We start from the raw sequence: 17106 nt of genomic DNA, 5'->3' as shown, positions 1-17106 counted from the left end.
TTAAGCTTCTGTTAAATGCAAATGACTTAAAAGGCTTTTGTTTGCACACTCAGGGAGTGTTAATATGATTTCCTGTTGTAATCGACAACACATGCAGGACGTCTAGTTGAAAATGACCCAAAAGATACCTTTAATTAGATTTACAGTAAAGTTTAGAGTCCTAAAGATTTGTTTAATGCTTTTGAAAGAAGTATGTTATGCTCACATGGCTGCATTTATTTGATCAAAAATATTATTACAATTTAAAATATTAAAAATGTTCATTTTTGGGTGAACTAACCTTTAATAGATCATTGAACCAATTTCATTTGTATGTTTTTTTCAGGTGGACAAGGCAACCAACACAGAAGGTGTGTTTCCAGAGCCAATGAGGATGCGGCCGAAAGAAAGGGCAGGACGCTGGGGTCACAGCTCACCGTTCATGCGCAGCAGCACAATAGTCAGATCGCAGACGTTTTCACCTGGAGCGCGCAGTCAGTACGTCTGCAGGGTAGGTAGAAACACACACTTCACACAATGGGTTAGTGATGGCTGATCTGACAAAGTATGAGTGATTTTATATCACAGGAATGATGTTTCATGAATATTCACAATATTTAAATGAAGCCACTAAATGTTTTATATATTACATGACCATTAGTAATATATATTATATTTATTAATATAGTAAATACATTGCCAAAAAAAGAAATTCTTACTCTGTAATTTTGTTTTGTCTAAATCAAGATACTACAGAGCCCCTAAGGAGACATGGTGGTGGGGAAAAAATATGAGATGGGAGGAAAAATAATAAGTCAGTGCTTTTGCGTTTCCCCGAGAAATTTTGCGTTCCCTCGTAAAACCATTTACATTCGCTCGCAAAGCATTTGTGTTCTTTGCGAATGAACGCAAACTTTCTCAGGGGAACGCAAAACATTTGCGAGAGAATGCAAAAGCATTGCCAAATCATTTTTCATCCCATCTCATATATTTTTTCTTCACCATGTCCCTTTAGGGGCTTCATAAGATATATTTACTTGAAGCAAAATAATGTGCTTTCAGAAAAACTGATTAAAACAAGAAAAATATCTGCCTGTGAAAAATAAATCAATCAATCAAACTCAATTCGAAGGGAAAACAAGATTATTTATTAGATTGTGTAATTTTGATAGATTTTAAACAAGACTTAAAATCTTACGTTATTTGCCTACTCAAGTATATGTATCTTTATTTAAGAATGTTTCGATATTTGTACTGGAAAACAAAACAAAAATACTGGGTAAGAAAATTAAAAATTTGTAAAAAAAAAATGAAATAAAAATAAAATATATAATTAAAACAAAATGAAAGATGAATCTTGCATCAATAAAAAAACAGCTTTACAGTGTATAAGTGATACATTTATACGTTTTAATCATATATTTTGCTTTGAGACCACTAAACATTTTTTTTGCTAAAAATGTTTACACTGTAAAATGATTTTCTTACCCAGTGTTTTTGTTTTGTTTTCCAGTACAAATATCTAAACATTCTTAAATAAAGAAACATTTACTTGTCTTGTCTAAAATCCCTTTGTTTTCCCTCCTTCACAGTTGTACAGAAGTGACAGTGACAGCTCTACACTACCAAAGAAATCCCCCTTCATCAGAAACACTCTAGAGCGACGAACTCTGCGATATAAACAGGTTGGAATGACCATGTAGCTGTGTTACACACATTTAATAATCTTTTGCTCTGGAAGTGTATTTATGTGTCCGTTTCGTGTGACCGCAGCAGTCTCAACGCTCCTCTCTGGCTGAGCAGCCCACACGTACCTCTCTGGACCTGGAGCTGGACCTCCAGGCCTGCCGTACACGACAGAGGCAGCTGAGCGAGGAGCTGGCCGCTCTGCGGGAGCTCAAACTGAGGCTGGAGGAGCCCATGCAGGGTCCCCGCGGCCCCGCGGATCTCCCTCATTGGGCCCTGCGGGATGAGCGTTTCCGAAACCTGTTACGTGAGGCCCAGAGACAGGTACTGCCCATTTATATGTTTTTTTTTCTGCATCTGCATTGCTACTTTCTGAATCCATAGATTTGTTCATTTGGTAACGTTTTGGCTAACATAAATGCATTAGCTATGAACTAACAATACTTTTACAGCATTCATTAATCTAGGTTAATTTCTTCACATAAATCTTTTTTTTGTTTTTGAAATTGTATAAATTTAACATTAGTTATTTTTTTATTAGTCACGAACATGAAAGAAGTCTCTTATGCTCACCCAGGCTGCATTTATTTGATCAAAAATAAAGTAAAAACAGTAATATTGTCAAATAATATTTTAATGTAAAACAACCGTTTTCTATTTTAACGTATTGTAAAAAGTAACTTATTCCTACGATAGCAAAGCTGAATTTTCAGCATCATTACTCCAGTCTTCAGTGTCACATTATCATTCTTATATGCTGATTTGCTGCTCAAGAAACATTTAAACATTTACACTTTTGGTAAATTAAATGTCGTTGTTAAATAAAAGTATACATTTCTTTTTTTTTAAGTAAAAAAAAAAAAAAACCTTACTGACCGCAAACATTTGAAAGGTATACATTTTTAAGATGTCAAGTTGTAGAAAACTTCTTTATTGTAGAGGAAGGAACATGAATTAACAATGAACAATAGTATAATTATGTATTAACATTATGCATAAATAACATTTAATTACCTGATGTTTACAAATTCTACCTATTGTATAATTTTGTATTGTATTGTGGATATATAAATTATAACAAATTTAACTATATTACATGTGGCATTTTGTCACTTGACCATTTACCATTGCAAATTTTTATCCGGATGGAATTAAAATCACAGAGTACATTGGTGAAAGGCCAATTTACCAGACTTATTAATAAAGAACAGTCTTAAATTTATACTTTTATAACTATGACTGACGTGAATATAAGCAGGTAAAGAAAGGGAAATCACATTTATTGTTGATGATTTGTTTCTCTCCCCTTAACTCTGTCTTGCAGGCCAAGCAGAGCAGGCAGGAGCAGAGGCAGGAGGAAGCTGCTGAAAGGAGGTTGCGAAAAGCCTCAAAAGAGGTTTTGCAAATGAGGGGCCAGAGCCACAAAGAGCCCCTCCCCGTGCAGACGTTCAAGTGAGTCTTCCATAACATTTCCGTCTATTAATTAGTTAACCCAAAAATTTAAATTCTGTCATTGATTATCATGTCGTTCCAAACCCAGAAGACCTTCGTTAATCTTCGGAACACAAATTAAGATATTTTTTATGAAATCCGAGAGCTTTCTGATCCCTCCCCATAGACAGCAACGCGATTACCACTTTTAAGGCCCAGAAAGGTTGTAAAGACATTGTTAAAATATGTGACTACAGTGGTTCAACCATAATGTTATGAAGCCATGAGAATATTATTTGTGCGCTAAAACCCCCCAAAATAACACATTTATTCAACTATTCCTTCTATTCCGTGTCAGTCTCTGTTCAGCTCCTGACACTGGAGCCGGCCAAAACTGAGCCGGCTTTCTGACGTAGAACCCGGAAGTGTTGCATTGCGTTTACAACGTGAACCGCATCAGAGACTGACACGGAAGAGAAGAAATTGTTGAATACAGTCGTTATTTTTGCGCACAAAAAGTATTCTTGTCGCTTCTTAAAATTTAGGTGGAAGCACTGTAGTCACATGGACTATTTTAACGATGTCTTTACTACCTTTCTGGGCCTTGAAAGTGGCAATTACATTGCTGTCTATAAGCTCTCAGATTTCATCAAAAACATATTAATTTGTGTTCTGAAGATGAACGAAAGTCTTACTGGTTTGGAATGACATGAGGGGGAGTAATTACTGACAGCATTTTCATTTTTGGGTGAACTAATTCTTTAATCAACACCAAAGCATGGAGAGAATTTCTGATAAATGCTAAATGTATCAATCTTTCCTGATGCAGAGAGAAGATGGCTTTCTTTACTAGACCAAGATTCAACATCCCGCCTCTGCCAGCTGATGACGTGTGAGCGCCCCCTAGGCCACGCTATATCAAATATGAAGAATCTGTCTGTTTTGTTTTTTGTATTCATGCCCATGAAGTAATTAGAACAGAAATGTAGTTATTTCAGCACAAAGATTAAAAGTTATTTGATATGCAACATTTGAACAGAAAGCTGTACAAAACAAGCGTGTGTGGGGTTGTGCGTGATTGTGAGTGTGTGCGCGTGCGTGCGTGTGGTAGTACTAATGAACACGTACACCTATATTTTATGTAATTATTGGCATCTTGGCAATTTTTCCTGCTTGTTTAAAGGGGGGAAATAAGTGTTTTATAAAAGAACAAAGCATCTTTTTACTCCTGTACGATGTACTTCTGATATTTCGATGTCTACGCTTACTTAAGGCTGGAAGACGGGAACAAAGTCAGTTTAGACAAATTCACTGTACTGTAACTTATTTTATAGTACTTTTCCTTGAAGGAAATAAAAATGCTCCCTGCTTTTTAATGTATTTTATAAAGCTTAAAACAAATAGCACTTACTGTAAGTGTTTTTGACGTACAGTAGAATGGAAATTTTGGCTGATTTTGTTTCTGTTACCTGATTCTTTAAAGTTATTTACTTAAAATGTCACTTTTTTTGATCCACTTTTGTTGCAGTTGTCATTGTCCCTTGTGCTATTCTATTAAAATTATTAATATTAATTATTACTTGTAATTTTCAATATATAGACGAATATAATTTTGTATGCTGTCTGTAAAACATCTGCAGTGTTACCTCTCTTATGAAGATGAAAGCATTAAACCGTGAAAGTGCAGCTGTTTTTGAGAAATAACCTTTCAAGCTCAAATCAGTGGTTTGTTTGGCAATGATGTTCATCATAAATTCTAATGTAAATGATTATTATTAGTTTAGTGGATTGATGTCAGGTTTGTACAGTATGATCTTTAAAGGCCTGTTACTCCAGAATTTGTTATCTAAATTGTCCAGAAGGTGGCGTCTTAAACCTGCTCTTGTGCTCAGATGTGTTTTGCTGGTATTTCAGGAAAGTACTATGTTGTAGACTACAAAATTTTGCACACAATAATCCTTAAATACATGGATATTACACACAACGCTTTGCAGTGAAATTTCTTTTCGGCTATGTGATATCTAGCAATAGAACTATTAATGAGCCATTACTTATGATGGTTAAATTAACATCATCTAATGATTCAAGTCCATTTCCAGCACTTTTTCTGGCATTTGCTGCCTTTAAATAGAAGCACAGCAGGTTTAGTTAAAAAGCATCAGATCTGGAACATTAATGAGGTGGAAATCTTAAAACTAGAAACAGGAAGAATGTTGTTTGTTTAAAAATAGAGCAAAATTGCTGTTTTAATCATTAATGATCTTTAAAAGCTGCACATGGGCATAAAACCTCTCATTAAAGGAATTTCCATGGAGAGCTTTGATGGCTTTTTACTAAAACCGCAAATTAAAGGTGATTATCAACTTGCATTAGTGTTTCTCCCAACAGCAGCAAACTGAAATGCATTCATAAATAAATCTGTAGTCGTTGATGATATTCAGCTGAGATAACACTTAACTGTTAATAGCCCATTTACAGGTTTACCAAGAAAAATGTGTTTTTTGTTTCAGTCTCAATGCTAAAGCTATACCATTTAAATGTTTTTTTTATTAATACTTTTATTCAGCAAGGATCCATTAAATTGATCAAAAGTGATGCTAAATATATTTATAATATTACTAAAGAACCTCTATTTAATTAAAAGAATCCTGAAAAATGGATTCTTGTTTCCAGTTTTTAACATTGATAATAAGAAATGTTTATTGAGCACCAAATCAGCATATTAGAATGATTTCTGGAGGATCATGTGACACTGAAGACTGGAGTAATGATGCTGAAAATTCAGCTTTGCCATCACAGGAACAAATTAAACTTAACTGTTTTCTATTTTTGTACATTTTATTTAAAAATGTAATAATATTTCACGTTATTACTGTTTTTACTGTATTTTTGATCAAATAAATGCAGTAGTGTACACAAGAGTGTAAATCATGACAGAATGTTCATTTTAAGCTGAATTTAATATCGGTACAATGCACCTTTTCAACCTCTCAAAGCTCAGAAACACTGTGTTCTTATACTATAGTGTTCATAATGGGTCAAGCAGCTGTTGGAGGAGTACTTTGTTTTCCATCAATCAAACTCCTCACATTCCATTGTGTTATGAAAGAGCGCAGTGATTTGGGGAAGCATGGTATGTAAACACTCCTTATCAGTTTTCCTTGTAAGCTTATCCATATGTTCAGTGTGTATTGTATGCATTTAATTAGTCCCATGCTCTATCTTCCCTGTCAGCGGGGCGAGTGACGTACGGCCTCATGCAGTGTATGGAGATTAATGGCAGGCTCAGCCGTTGGCACAGGCTGAATCACACGGCACCGCTAGACCTATCTTTCCCTATTCCTGCCAATAAAGCTGGTTTATACAGAAATCCCCAACAGAAACCTTAAAAGTCATGACCCCAATTCAATATACTGAAACCCTGTGTCAAAACACTAGTGGATTTGTTGCCTCAAATAGTCAATAAATGCAATTAAGTAATGCATTTGAATTTGCTTGTCATTTAATAGTCCTTTCTGTTCCTGTCATCGTCATACCAGATGGTCACCTCTGTCCTATCAAGGATTTGTTGTGGTTCGCCAATGTTAATATACAGGGGAGTGAATTAATTTAGTGCAACACCAACAAAGGAGGTGACAAACGTTGCTCATTTAGGAGTCGGACTATGGTATTTGTTTTGATAGTCCATTATTATTCCATAGTTTGATGTGTTCTGTTTTATAGTAACCGTTAATTCAAAATTGACAATTCTTATTTTTATGGAACATTGTGGAATTTGTTATGAATGATTTATCTGTGCAGTGCACATCATTATTATATATTTTTTTAATTAATCTGCCCTCATGTGCCTTTAATCAAAATAACTTGCCCTCCCTCTTGCAGCAATCTCTTCTCTGATGTTGTGCGAGGGCTGAACAACCACTCACATGAGATCACAGCAATACCAAACCAAAACAATCCAATCATTCCTGATGGACAAAACCAAGTCCCTACATTTTTTCTTGTTCGTGAAGCTGTTTCTCTCGTGTATATTATATATACAAGTAAAACCTTTGAGGCTGTTCGCGAGTCACTGTTCAGATATTCATGCAACAAAATATTCTGTCGGCCATGACATTTTTCTGAAAATGGTCAAAAACACTGCCGGTGGCCAGTTTTTTTTAAACGCTGTAGTTTTACAGAATTTTACTGTTTTATTTGACAGATTTTTCATGTATTTTTGACTGTGGTAAAAAAAAACTGTCAAATTACAGAAATAGACTGCAAATGAACATTTCCTGTGTAAAATTACATGAAAAACATGTAAATTTCTGTAATTTTACCGTTTTTTTCTGGCACCCCAGCTGCCGGAATATTACAGTTTTTTTAGGGGGATTTTACATTATTGGCAGTTTAGTGTTAAGTGATTAATTTACACCAAAACAAAAGATAACATTTTTGTCTTACATTTCATAATAGACTGAATGAACTCAAGCTCAGTGCTGGATTGTTTTGCATCAGTTCTGTTTCATTAATTGGAATGTGTGCAAAGGATTGTGGGTGATTGAAGGGCACAAATAATACACTTGATGCATCCTTGAAAATGACCTGAATGAAGGATGTGAAATGACATCTGCCTTCCATGGATCCTTCAAATGGAGTGGTGCAGGGATGTATTTTTGTAGGCCCATCCAGAGTTAGCATTACCCTGGTTCCCTCAAAAACACCCCAATTGGATTTTTCCATTGGCTTTTGGATTATTGCAGAAAATAATGCGTGACTAACAAAAGCTTATGATTCTTATTATGTTTTGTTCATCGTGATTGTGAATCTTCACAAATGAACACAACTTGAATGAATTTTGAAGTGTATAAATACAATCGGCAGCTGCAGAAGACAAAAGTTAAAAGTAGGCTATAAGCAAACTACACCACGGTCACATGACTTCACCGTCCGTCACCATCACTAAGCTTCCAACAAGTCTTTCAGTCTTTGTTTAAAAAATGTTTTCCTGAAAGTTCGAGTTATAATAGTTTGCAAAACACAACGAGGCTGTGAATGCAGACTAGTGAGTATTAATTTACCTGTTCAGCTGATGATGTTTAATGTCCCTGTCTGACAACCTCTGTAGCCCCATTTAGCAACTTGTTAACAACCGCCTTTTACAAGATGAGAGCGAGCTTTAAAAATTACAAGAGGGTATAATTGATGTATTTTATATTGTAAAATAAAATGTGAAGATATCTTGAGCTTGTGTTCACCACACACCTCATTTGATACATTTAACCAAAAAAACATTGACTTCAGGATGATAAGAAGTGCTAAAATGCTCACTCGTTTCAACCAATCTTTCTTAAGACGACTTTTTCCAAGACTGGCTATGTAAGTCTGACTTTATTTCTAAAGTTACAATCCCCCGGGTTCACAGACTTAAGCTACTTTCTTAAGCTAGTCTCAGACTAAAATGCATGTTTGAGCTGTTTTAACCGAAAGCAAATTTCACTGACTTATCTTAAAATACATCAGTGCCATTGTTTTGTCTCAAGATGCACAGAAGTAATATTTTTGTCTAAGGCATGTTTATAAAAGCTACTTAAATGTCCTAAATGAACTAAGGCCTAATCCTGGCTTAATCTAAACCCTTTCTGTGAAACCAGGCCTAGGCCTATATGTATTTATTGTGCTGACCGATAGTCATCTTGGACTTTATACTGACACCGGCAGTAAATCAAAAGTTACCAATGCGAGAAATGTGATTCTGATCAACTGTGATTAATTCATTATTAAATTAGTATTCAGCTGATCACTCAGCATGTCAGTCCCCATGAAGAAACACTTCATGTGAAATACATCTACATTTATTAGGTTGCTGATATGATTGTAGTCTCCATCTCATGTAACTCTCTCTTTTTTTTTCAAAAGTACTATTTATTTATTTAGGTAAAATAAAATGTGTATTTTTCTTTACCCCAGTTATAGTACTGCTAGAAATAAGTGCTGTTTATAGATGAGTCATCAACAGATACCATGGGATACCAAGCTCTCTATTATTTATTTGGCTTTAACTCATAGTGCTGCCTCTCCCCAAGTCTTACAGGAATGAAAAGGCCAAAGGAACTTGGTTTATCTGGGGAACAGCCACTATCTATTTCTACATAAACATTTTCCTATCAGGCACCTTGCCTCCCAGGAAATAGTTCTTTGATTTCATAATAGCCATAAAAAACAAATGTCTGTATCCTGTTTGATTTATCGGCCAAGGTTGGGTTGAAATGTGTCATTGTTGTGCAAACTATAATAAATAAATTAACACAATGGTAGAATATTGTTAACATGGCCTCTCAAACAATATAAAATAGAGTTTCAAAAGAATATGTTAAAGGGATCTCCCAAAAATGTAAATGTTGTCATTTTCTCACCCTCGCGTTGTTCCGAACCTGTTTGAGTTTCTTTCTTCTGGTGAACACAAAAGAAGATATTTTGAAGAATGATGGTAACCAAACAGTTGATGGACCCCATTTTTTTCCAAATAAAATAAGGAAAAAATTAATAAATTTGAAGTCAATGGGTCCATCAACTGTTTGGTTTCTGTCATTCTTCAAAATATCTTCTTTTGTTTTCAACAGAATAAATTCATACAGGTTCAGAACAAATGAACAAATCATGCGTGAAAACAAAGGCTACTGTGTGTCTAAAATGTCAGACTGTTCTCTTGAACACACTTCTGCTATCAGTGGGAGTGAATGGTTAGAATGTTGGCCCTTGATTCCTTCAGTCTTCTGCTGCTGCTTGCTTCCTCATTTCAACATCAAGGAGGAACCAATAAACACAAGAGACTGGTTCTTCCACCCACACACTCTCTATGTGACTGGAATACTTCTCAACTACAGAGACGCAGACCCTCCTCCTTTGTGTCCACTTTGACAACTCTACACCCGCTTCCAATTAGGACTGTATTTAAGGCACACGCAAGTGGGTATGCAGAGAAAAAACGTTAATTTGTTTTGAAATAAAATGGAAAAGTGAGCCACACGTATAAAAGATAAAGTTAGGAAGTTAGTTCTAGATTTATATTATAAAATCAGCTAATTAACTCATCAAACATGTCAACATATTTTAATGCTTAAACAAGCCTTTTTTCCCCCTCTATGTTTGATTCAGGTCGTGAACATGGAAGGCATGAGGGTTTGAGCATTGCTGAAAAACTTTCAAAAGTTTGTGTCTGCTGTGTGTTCACTGGGAAGGCAGTGGGGTGGCCTTTAGCACAGGCAGCACAAAGCGCACTTGTTTCTGGCTAATTGAATGTAAGAGGTTGTGGACAGGCCCATTCAGACACACTGGCACAGGACAAGTGCAGTCAGACACGTTGCTTGAAGGGCTTCGATTTAGACTGTCTTTTTTTGACCACCACACATCAACAGATCGAGACTTTGGCCCACGTTTCAACAAATCTAGCTCCGTTTTATGAAGATTAGATGACTAGAAAGGGGGTAAAACAAACAACAGTAAATGTAATTAATTCATTTGGTCAATATATAATAATAATAATAATAATTATTATTATTATTATAGTTCCTGATGTCTTCTAATTTGATTGGATAAGTAGCTTTCTTAAAGTGCAACAGCACTAAAATGCTGACAATAATAATAACAATTGCTGATATTATTATGATTGATGATGATGATGATGATGATGATTATAATATAAAATTATAGAAATAAGTTACATTCACTGTTATTTATTTGACCTTCACTTTCTAGCCATCCAATCACATAAATCCATAAAAGTAATTATATATTTGCCAGAATTCATATTCAATCCTATTTGAAGTTTAGTCATGTGTGTGTGAATGTTTATGTTCTACAAATGTTTTGTACAAGTGTCTGTTGTTATGTGTTTTGTCAGTGTTTTGCTGGCATTTCAGCTCAAAGAAAGATAAATAAGATAATCTTGAGACATTACTGTGTTCTTCTGTCTGTTATTCGTTACTGACTCCAGTAAATCTGTAAGGATCCCTTTGCCCTTGCCACTGGCTCATTACATCATAGTGTGGGAACCGTGCGGCCTGTTTCTGCCCCTTTGCTTACTTCCCCTTCTCTCCCACTCAACTGGAAAACACCCCACTCTGCTGAACCCTTGAAAATCTCAAGAGTCTAATTTACAATAAGTTATTTTGAAGAAAATGGGTAACCAAACAATTGACGGGCCTTATTGATTTCCAAAGTATGCGTTTCAACTGAAATTATATTAAACTGACTTAAACTTTAAATTGAATCTCGTATAACTTGAATTAAGGCAAAGTAAAAACATAAGTTGCCATGACTAACTGATCATATCATTATTTACAGCGTTATGTTTATTTCAATAATATTTCAATAACTTTAAATGGCACTGAGTAACTTATTAAAGGGATACTCCACTTTTTTGGGAAATAGGCTCATTTTACAACTCCCCCAGAGTAAACAGTTGAGTTTTACCGTTTTCGAATCCATTCAGCCGAACTCCGGGTCTGGCGGTACCACTTTTAGCATAGCTTAGCATAGATCATTGAATCAGACAAGACCATAAGCATCTCTCTCAAAAAAATGACCAAAGAGTTTCGATATTTTTCCTATTTAAAACTTGACTCTTCTGTAGTTACATCGTGTACTAAGACCGACAGAAAATGAAAAGTTGCAATTTTCTAGGCTTATATGGCTAGGAACTATACTCTCATTCCTGCGTAATAATCAAGAAACTTTGCTGCCTTATCATGAGTCCAGCAGGCGTAATGATATGACGCAGCGCCTGAAAATAGTCGACCCTATAGTCTTTTTTGAGAGATGCTTATGGTCTTGTCCGATTCAATGATCTATGCTAAGCTATGCTAAAAGTGGTACCGCCAGACCCGGAGTTCGGCTGAATGGATTCGAAAACGGTAAAACTCAAATGTTTAACTCTGGGGGAGTTGAAAAATGAGCCTATTTCCAAAAAAAAGTGGAGTATCCCTTTAAGCGTAAGAAACTTTATTAAACATCAATGCAGAAATACAACAAACAATGATGACACTAGAATAAGAATAAAAAGAAAGATCAGTTAAATGATTACTGCAAGCATTCATATCTTACACTGAATGTCTGCAAAAACTATTATTTAATTTTGAAGTTGAAACAAAAACAGTGCAAAGTTTCACTCTCCCAGTCGATGAGATTGTTTATCTGTGGGCCGGAACTAAACGGCAGGGGAAATATGGCCAATGTGGTCAGGCCACAGTCAGGGAAAGACTTACGGCGTTACTTTTCATCTGATGTGGTTAACTAAAGAGACTCTGTGCTTTGGATCACCCCTCAGGGTCTGGAGCTTTATTGCAATATAACTCTATCAGTTTGTAAAACACTGCTGCACATTTATTTATGTAAATATTTGAGTAACCAATGTGACTGAATGTATAAAAAGGACCTCATTGTTTTATGATAGAGTGATTCATACTGTGCATTCTACATACTTTTATTTCATATGTCCAGCTTTTATCTGGAAAAATACTAGCATTTTTTCCCCCAAGCTCTCTCTCTCTCTCTTTCTCTTTTTTAAATCAACAATGACACCAGGATAAAACTGCTCAACCAAACTGCACAAACAGACAACCACAATGGAAAATGAGATTTCGTGGCAGACATCAAAGCCACTGTAAATCACAAGATTTAACTCCACACTACAGGTGCCAAAACCTCGGTTGCTTTTCTGAAAATTATGGCTGAGCACACAAATGGAATCTGAAACTGAGCATTATACGCATAACCTGCAATAACGCTACAGTTAAATGCGATCACTTACAGGACAAATGTTGGAAGCTCTCATAACAATCTTTGTAAATAAATCATTCGTTAACAGGAATGTGAGTTGACGTGAATGATTTGAAAATCACATATATGCATCTGTTTAGCTCTGATAAATGTAGACTCCAATTTCATCTTAAATCATATAATATGATTTGGACAGATTGGGGAGATGGAATCACTGAAAGAAAATGATTTTTTGCTTTTTACAGGAGCAACCAGGTTGTTACATGTCTTACTACTAGGGGTGTAACGATACCCTCATGTCACAATTCGATGCATTTCACTAAATTGAACTCACAATACGATATTATTGCGATACTCCAAGACATAAAAGGTTAACAAAATTTTTACTTTTGATTGAAATGCTAAATTTGGTTTTACATTGGGGGTGTAAATGTAAAGACTTGGACCTGGTGCTGGTAACCCAATGCACAGGACAATTGTTACACCAGAATAAAAATATTTGTGATTCTGAAGCTGAAAATACATAATTATTTTAGACGAATATGCTTGCACTCTATCACTGACTAGATATATTTAAAATAATGCAACTTTTTACTGGTAACATAAGACATTTGGCATTATCAGGACCCACAAATATTATACATTATATTCAACATTATTGTCGTAGTTGTGTTTTGTTTAGTTTGTTTTCATTGGACTTGTCTGCCTGTCATCACATGTCACGTGTCATCTCCATTGTCATTATCATCATCTGTATCACCTGTGTTCAGTTAATCATCGTCATCTGTGTTTGCATTTAAAGGGATGCTTTGTATCAGTAGAAACCTGGTAGTATTTTTAAATGACCGTGCTTCCCTCCCTCATGTCCCCCTGAGAGATTTCTGTATTGTGTGTCTGGAAAAAAAACTCAGATGACGCAAAAATCGTAATTTTGCATCATCGGAGGCTTTTTTGGCCAGAGGCTAGAGACTACAGCCAGTAGTAGGAGCTAGTTCCGCATGTTTTCAAACCCGCCCATAGGGGGTGGGATCTCACGATAAAACTGCGTCTTTTCAGTTTCAAGTCAACTAGTAGGCTAGTTGTATCATTTCTTCCTATACTGCCCTCTGTAACCGGAAGGCGTGTCTTGGGAGTGGCCTCGTAGGGCAGCGAAGCAAGTGCATTCTGGGAGTTGTTGTCTTTCATCCACATGAGCCAAAAATACATTTTCTGGCTTTTCTCAGTCTTGAAGGTACCAACTTCTAAAATAATTTCACATTTTTACTACATAAATGACCCATCTTTTCAGCGGTGAAATATCCCTTTAAGTTCCGTCTGTACAGTCAGTCTTTGTCCGATCTACGTTGTGTATAGTGTGTGTTGCTGCCTGTCCTGCTATCCTTTATATTACCATTAAACCTTCGTGTTGGAAATTTATCCACATCTTCGTCTGCCTTCCTGCAACCACCCGTGACAATTATATACAGTAGTTTCATGTAGTACTGACACTAAAACTCTGTAAACTTGATTTTTTTTTTTCACACAGAAATTTTCATTTTGTGTGAATTATACACATTGTCACTATCCACGATACATGTTGCATTTTTTTCTAAAAAGACATTCCAAAAACAAATAGGCATTCCAAAAACAAAAACAAAAACATTTTCACTATTATTTCCCAGGAAAGATTTTTACTGAATACACATTGACCTTTGTAGCTAAACTACATTTGAGTTTGTTGTGTTTTTTTATTGCATACACGTTTTGTTCAATTAGATAAAAAAAAATAATAACACACATTGGACACAAATTGTGCAACTGTAACACTAAAAGATTTAAACACTTTCTGTGTTAAGAGGAATAACACATTAGTTGAATTAAAAGTAACACAAAATGTGTCGTCCTTATTAAGACACAAAGGTGTGTTAAGAAACAACACATGTGCACAGAATGTTGTCATGCTGTAGAAATGGTCACAGTGGAACCTGTGCCAATTATAGGCTTTTCAGCTAAATTTAAACCAAATCAGTAAAAGTGTGATTTTGATTGAAACAATAATATTCAATACAGATACAGCCTGTGTGACAACTAGCCCCAGTATCCTTTCTATGCTGTGCGAACACGATGAGATCAGTGTTCCGGTTTGGTCATGCGACGTTCAACATATACCCTATTCACATTTCATTTATCGCCTGTGCCCACCACATCTATGATATGTTCTTTTCTTTTGTGAAACCGCCTGTGTACACACTATGAAATGAAGCAAAAATGTCCTTACTGTGCATGAGGGCCTAATATTTGTACCCAATCTACAAATCATATGGTGCTCATTTCCGCCAACCCTCGATTTTTGTGATTTTTGGAGCACCAGTGCTGACGTTCTGTGGCTAAAACCCCACAAGCCCCTCCAGTGGCTTCTGGGATATAATCAGCATCCCACCGTCTCTGTTCTCCAATTCTGCCATTATAACAGCCAGTGCGGTTAGTGGTGAACTCTCTTCTAGACAAATACTCTTGCATGCGCCTGAGTATTTGTTTTTGCACATTGACACAAACATTGCCTTGCCAGTGTTCATTACAAGGCAGGTCCATCTCACAGCTGCAGCCACAGATAAACAGTAACCATTTGATCACAGCCCTTATTGTTATGGCAACACCGGGTAAATACTGATGTCATAGGACCTGCCATGATCACATTGAGTTCAACAAAATATATACACTATCATTCAAATGTTTAGGGTCAGTAAGATTTTTTAAAGAAATTAGCGCTTTTATTCAGAAAGGATGCATTCAATTGATCAAAGGTGACAGTAAAGACATTTCTATTATGTTACACAAAATTCTATTTCAAATAAATGCTGCTCTTTTGAACTTTCTATTCATCAAAGAATCCTGAAAGATATGGCATCATAGTTTCCAAAAAAATATTACTGTTTAAAAATATAAACTGTTTTCAACATTAATAATAATAATAAAAAAAAAGTTTATTGAGCAACAAATCAAGATTTCTGAAGAATCATGTGACACTGAAGACTGGAGTAATCCAGATTTGCCATCACAGAAATAAATTATATTTTAAAATATATTAAAATAGTTTTAAATTGTAATGATATTTCACATTATTACCGTTTTTCCTGTATTTTTTTATCAAATAACTGCAACCCTTGGAATTCTTTCAAAAACAACAACAATTATTATTATTTTGAACTGTCTGTGTGTGTGTGTGTGTGTGTGTGTGTGTGTGTGTGTGTGTGTGTGTGTGTGTGTGTGTGTGTGTGTGTGTGTGTGTGTGTGTGTGTGTGTGTGTGTGTGTGTGTGTGTGTGTGTGTGTGTGTGTGTGTGTGTGTGTGTGTGTGTGTGTGTGTGTGTGTTTTTTCAATAGCACATTGTACAACGCCACTAAAATATGTGCCCAGCATGATTAGTGCTTCCTTTCTTGCTGTTGATTCCAAGCACTTTTATGCATTGATTTAATCGCAAGGGGTTTTCCACAAGCATTTCCCACAATTATTTGGGCACACCGGAAGTATGGTAAATGAAACAGCAAGGGAAATGTGTGAAAACTCTGAACAGTCCATTCTTTCAGAAATTGTCAGGCACTGGCAAACTGCAGTAGATCAAAGTAAAACAGAGGAGGACGTTTCTTTCCTCGTCTCCTCTGTTCCTCATTGCCTGCAAATCGTTCCGGCAAAGGCATCTTACAGTATATGTGACTTGCATAATTATTTAGGTAACCCCTAGTCACTCTGTCTGGAGTCTTTTACAAAAGATAAAAAAGAATTTGGTGGGATGTTATGTAATTGAGACTATGTGGGGCAGGGGTGTTGTGACGAGGCAACAACATGGTTACTCAAAAGATTGTTTTATGTATGTGTGTGTATACAGGAGGAGCCATATATAAGCTGTATAGAATTTCTCTAAAAGGATAGGTTGATTTAAATAGCAGACAACAACTTGAAGGGAAAAAACTCTCAGGCTTTGGCATCAAGTGTGTTCAGTCCTGCCAACAATTTTGCTGAAGTAATAGGAAATAAAATGCCATATACACATAATGAAACCACTTGCAATCCCCATTTACACATAGTGAAAGGAAAGAAACACAATTGCATGGAAATAACACTATGCACAATGATGGGTTTGTGTCAGAATCTAACCAATTAAATTTATTTTGGCTAGACAGCTACTATAACTGCGCTTGACAAGTGAGCATGAAATGGTTAGTCAGCATACTACATAAAACTTTTTTTAAAACCCAAACAAGTTTTATAG

The 17106-nt window shown here is 35.7% G+C and overlaps 1 protein-coding gene across 1 annotated transcript in view; it reads left to right on the top strand.

The window, feature by feature from the left end:
- The window catches only part of wwc3 (WWC family member 3), a 44390-nt gene extending 38363 nt beyond the window's left edge, over positions 1 to 6027 (top strand). Inside the window, exons 14-18 of the mRNA XM_082190104.1 lie at positions 290 to 490; positions 1572 to 1664; positions 1753 to 1989; positions 2990 to 3117; positions 3926 to 6027. Of these exons, the coding sequence (XP_082046230.1) occupies positions 290 to 490; positions 1572 to 1664; positions 1753 to 1989; positions 2990 to 3117; positions 3926 to 3992 (726 nt within the window). The 3' untranslated portion in view covers positions 3993 to 6027. The remainder of the gene's footprint in view (positions 1 to 289; positions 491 to 1571; positions 1665 to 1752; positions 1990 to 2989; positions 3118 to 3925) is intronic.
- Positions 6028 to 17106: the final 11079 nt, after the last annotated feature.

This window comes from Leuciscus leuciscus, assembly GCF_965113295.1.
Source record: "Leuciscus leuciscus genome assembly, chromosome: 14".
Lineage (NCBI taxonomy): Eukaryota > Metazoa > Chordata > Actinopteri > Cypriniformes > Leuciscidae > Leuciscus > Leuciscus leuciscus.
Note: the sequence above shows the minus strand (reverse complement) of the source record. Positions and strands in the feature narration are given on the sequence as shown.